Below are 3624 nucleotides of genomic sequence, written 5' to 3' on the forward strand. Positions count from 1 at the left end.
TTGTCAACGGAACGAATCGATTCGGCGTCTCCTCAGAACGACCTCCAACAGCAGCAGCAAGGCGGTGAAGATGGCGGCGCCGTTGATCTCTCGTCTGTCGGCGCGGCTGCTGGGACGCACCTCCACGTTCACGCTCGCTCTCGTGGCGGGCGCCGTCGTGTTCGAGCGCGGCTTCGACCACGGCGCGGAGCTGCTGTGGGACAATATCAACTACGGGGTGCGAGACACGGTGGTGGTGGTGGTGGTGGTGATGGGGGTGGGGGTGGTGGTGGTGATGGTGGTGGTGGTGGAGGTGATGGTGGAGGTGGTGGTGGTTGTGGTGGTGATGGTGGTGATGGTGGTGATGGTGGTGGTGGTGGGGTGGTGGTGGGGGGGGGGGGGGGGGTGGTGGTGGTGGTGGTGATGATGATGGTGGTGATGGTGGTGGTGATGGTGGTGGTGGGGGGGGGTGATGGTGATTATGATGGTGATGGTGGTGGTGGGGGTGGTGGTGGAGATGCGCTTACCCTGGCATGCGTCTGTGTCTCTCTGTCTGTGTCACAGTGACAGTGTGTGTCTATGTCACAGTGTGTGTGTCTATGTCACGGTGTGACTGTGTCTCTGTTTGTGTGTCTGTGTGTGTCACAGTGTGTGGGGAGCGGTGGTGCAGCGGTTAGCGCGCCTTGCTGCAGTGCGCTTACGGAGGTCCCGAGTTCGATTCCCGCTCACGGCCATCACCATCACAACCACCATCACCACCATAATCATCACCATCATCACTATCATCACCATCATCACCACCACCACCATCATCACCATCATCACCATAATCACCACCAACATCATCACCACCATAACCACCACCACCATCATCATCATCACCATCATCACCATCATCATCATTACCATAATCACCACCAACAACCATCACCACCACCAGCGGTAGCGAGCAACTCAACAACCGTTACCTGGGCCTCCCCTAGGTTGACTGGGCCTCAAATAAGTACCTGGTGTAGTGTAGTAAACATCGTCACTTGGGGAGACAAAGGCGGTCGGGCGTGGTGCTGGCCACCCACCCCCTCGTGTGTAGCCACAGTGCCGGTAGCCTTCATAGGTGCTCGCTAATAGCACTTGCCCCTGCAGCCCTGCTAGAGGCTACCTGGGGGAACTTTACCTGTTCTAGATTTGAAGCTTTCGTGACTGCAAGGATTCATATTTTTAGGTTTTTTCGGTAAAGTCAAGTAGGTAAAACATTTAAATTAATCTAGAATTGAACCACTTCTATGGGGAAGTTCCAAGTTTATTTTTTTTTCTCTCTCTCTGGGTTTTTGTTTTCTCTCTCTGCCTGTGTATTCAGTGTACTTTTTTTTCTGTCTACACTCGTTTTTGTCGTTCTTATGTTCTGCTCTGTGTGTCTCCGTTCCTTTTGTTTTATGTTTTGTCTTTCTTTGGAATTTTCACACTTAAATTCTAACTTAGCAATCTTTGAAATACGTAATCGACCAGGCTATGCGTTAATTGTGTGTTGACCGACTCTCTGTGTCGTTTTACATAACTTTTCGATATTTTTCTAGGTTATTTAATTTCGTGTGTTCTTTCTCCCTCTCTCCTAATGTTCAAGCTTACTTTACTACGCGTTTTCCGCACTCATTGACATGTTAATTTTGTCTCTAACCCCTCCATCCCTCTGCCACCGCCCCCTCTGCCTATTTAAGGCCACGCTACAGAGACGATCTCACTCTCTGTACCTGTGTTACTCTCTCTCTATGTATCTTGGTGATATCTGTCTGCTTATATGTCTGTCTATAGTTTTTCTGGTTAGAATTTTTTGTTGCTATTTCATTTATACCTGATGATTGCTTGTGTTGCAATCGAAACGTCGTGATTTTTATTTTATTTTACTAATTTTATTTTTTTACCTACGTGACTTTACCGAAAAAACCTACGAATATGAACTTGACCCGTGCCTCTGTGTGTGCGAGTGTAGAAGCTGTGGAAGCACAACAAGCACAAGTATGATGGGGACGATTGACCACGGCGCTCACCACGACGCTCACCTCCTGGTGAGGGGCTGGGTGGGTGGGTGAGTGGCTGGGTGGGTGAGTGGGTGGGTGGGTGGCTGGGTGGGTGGCTGGGTGGGTGGGTGGGTGGCTGGGTGGGTGGCTTAGTGGGTGGGTGGCTGGGTGGGTGGGTGGGTGGCTGGGTGGGTGGGTGGGTGGCTGGGTGGGTGGGTGGCTGGGTGGGTGGGTGGGTGGCTGGGTGGGTGGGTGGCTGGGTGGGTGGGTGGCTGGGTGGGTGGGTGGGTGGCTGGGTGGGTGGGTGGGTGGCTGGGTGGGTGGCTGGGTGGGTGGGTGGCTGGGTGGGTGAGTGGGTGAGTGGGTGGGTGGGTGGGTGAGTGGGTGGGTGGGTGAGTGGGTGAGTGGGTGGGTGGGTGAGTGGGTGGGTGAGTGGGTGGGTGGGTGGGTGAGTGGGTGGGTGGGTGGGTGGGTGGGTGAGTGGGTGAGTGGGTGGGTGGGTGAGTGGGTGGGTGGGTGGGTGGGTGGCTGGGTGGCTGAGTGTGTGGCTGGGTGGGTGGGTGGCTGGGTGGCTGAGTGGGTGGCTGGGTGGCTGAGTGGGTGGCTGGGTGGGTGGCTGGGTGGGTGGCGTATGAGTGGGTGGCGTATGAGTGGGTGGCGTATGAGTGGGTGGGTGGCTGGGTGGATGAGTGAGTGGGTGGCTGGGTGGGTGAGTGGGTGAGTGAGTGGGTGGCTGGGTGGTTGAGTTATTGGGGGGCTGGGTGGGTGGGTGGCTGGCTGGGTGGCTGGCTGGGTGGCGTATGAGTGGGTGAGCGGTTGGTGGGTGAGCGAGTGAGTCCCCCGTGTGCTGCAGAGATGTGAACCCTCCTCCTCGTCCCGACGTGCCAGGCCGCGTCTCCCCGGTGACATCCACCACCACCATGGGGGGCATCTCCCTCCTCCACGTCCACCTCCTCCACCTCCACGTGGTCACCGCACTGCTGGCGAAGATCTCCCAACTCCTCTGCGTTTGGTCACCCCCCTGTCACTCCGTCTCACCCCCCCCTCACCCCCCTGCACTCTGCTTGTGGTTCTGTCCTGGCCTCAATAAAACGGTACTGCCGCTGCGATTCCCCGCGTGGGCCCTGATGACACCACATAGTGTAGTGTGTACACACACAGTAGTGTGTATACTACACACACACAGTGTGTAGTGTACACACACACTGTGTAGTGTACACACACACACAGTAGTGTAGTGTGTGTACTGTACACACACTGTGTGTGTGTACACTACACACACAGTGTGTAGTGTACACACACACTGTGTAGTGTACACACACACACAGTAGTGTAGTGTGTGTACTGTACACACACTGTGTGTGTGTGTACACTACACACTGTGTGTAGTGTACACACACACACTGTGTGTGTGTACACTACACACTGTGTGTAGTGTACACTACACAGTGTAGTGTGTAGTGTACACACTGCTGTGTGTAGTGTACACACACAATAGTAGTGTACACACTCACACGTGTACACACACAGTACACAGACAGGTACAGAGTACACACACACAGTACACAGACAGGTACAGAGTACACACACACAGTACACAGACAGGTACAGAGTACACACACACACGGTA

The 3624-nt window shown here is 54.6% G+C and overlaps 1 protein-coding gene across 2 annotated transcripts; it reads left to right on the top strand.

Moving 5' to 3' along the window:
* Positions 1-25: 25 nt before the first annotated feature.
* Positions 26-3103, top strand: UQCR10 (ubiquinol-cytochrome c reductase, complex III subunit X). Of its 2 annotated transcripts, none has more exons than XM_078883430.1 (3): positions 26-217; positions 1967-2042; positions 2848-3103. In XM_078883430.1, the coding sequence occupies exons 1-2, from the start codon at positions 71-73 to the stop codon at positions 2009-2011; spliced, it is 192 nt and encodes a 63-aa protein (XP_078739556.1). In that variant the 5' UTR covers positions 26-70; the 3' UTR covers positions 2012-2042; positions 2848-3103. The 2 variants fall into 2 exon arrangements, with proteins under 2 accessions (XP_078739556.1, XP_078739555.1); XM_078883429.1 differs by having other exon boundaries at positions 27-217; positions 2883-3103.
* Positions 3104-3624: the final 521 nt, after the last annotated feature.

Source organism: Lampetra fluviatilis, chromosome 71, assembly GCF_964198595.1.
Source record: "Lampetra fluviatilis chromosome 71, kcLamFluv1.1, whole genome shotgun sequence".
NCBI lineage: Eukaryota > Metazoa > Chordata > Hyperoartia > Petromyzontiformes > Petromyzontidae > Lampetra > Lampetra fluviatilis.

Bases quoted from the DNA above. Each gene is read 5' to 3' on its own strand.
- UQCR10 (XM_078883430.1), top strand. From the start codon at position 71: ATGGCGGCGCCGTTGATCTCTCGTCTGTCGGCGCGGCTGCTGGGACGC. The intron at 218-1,966 runs GTGCGAGACACG...GTGCGAGTGTAG, and splicing joins GGGACAATATCAACTACGGG to AAGCTGTGGAAGCACAACAA.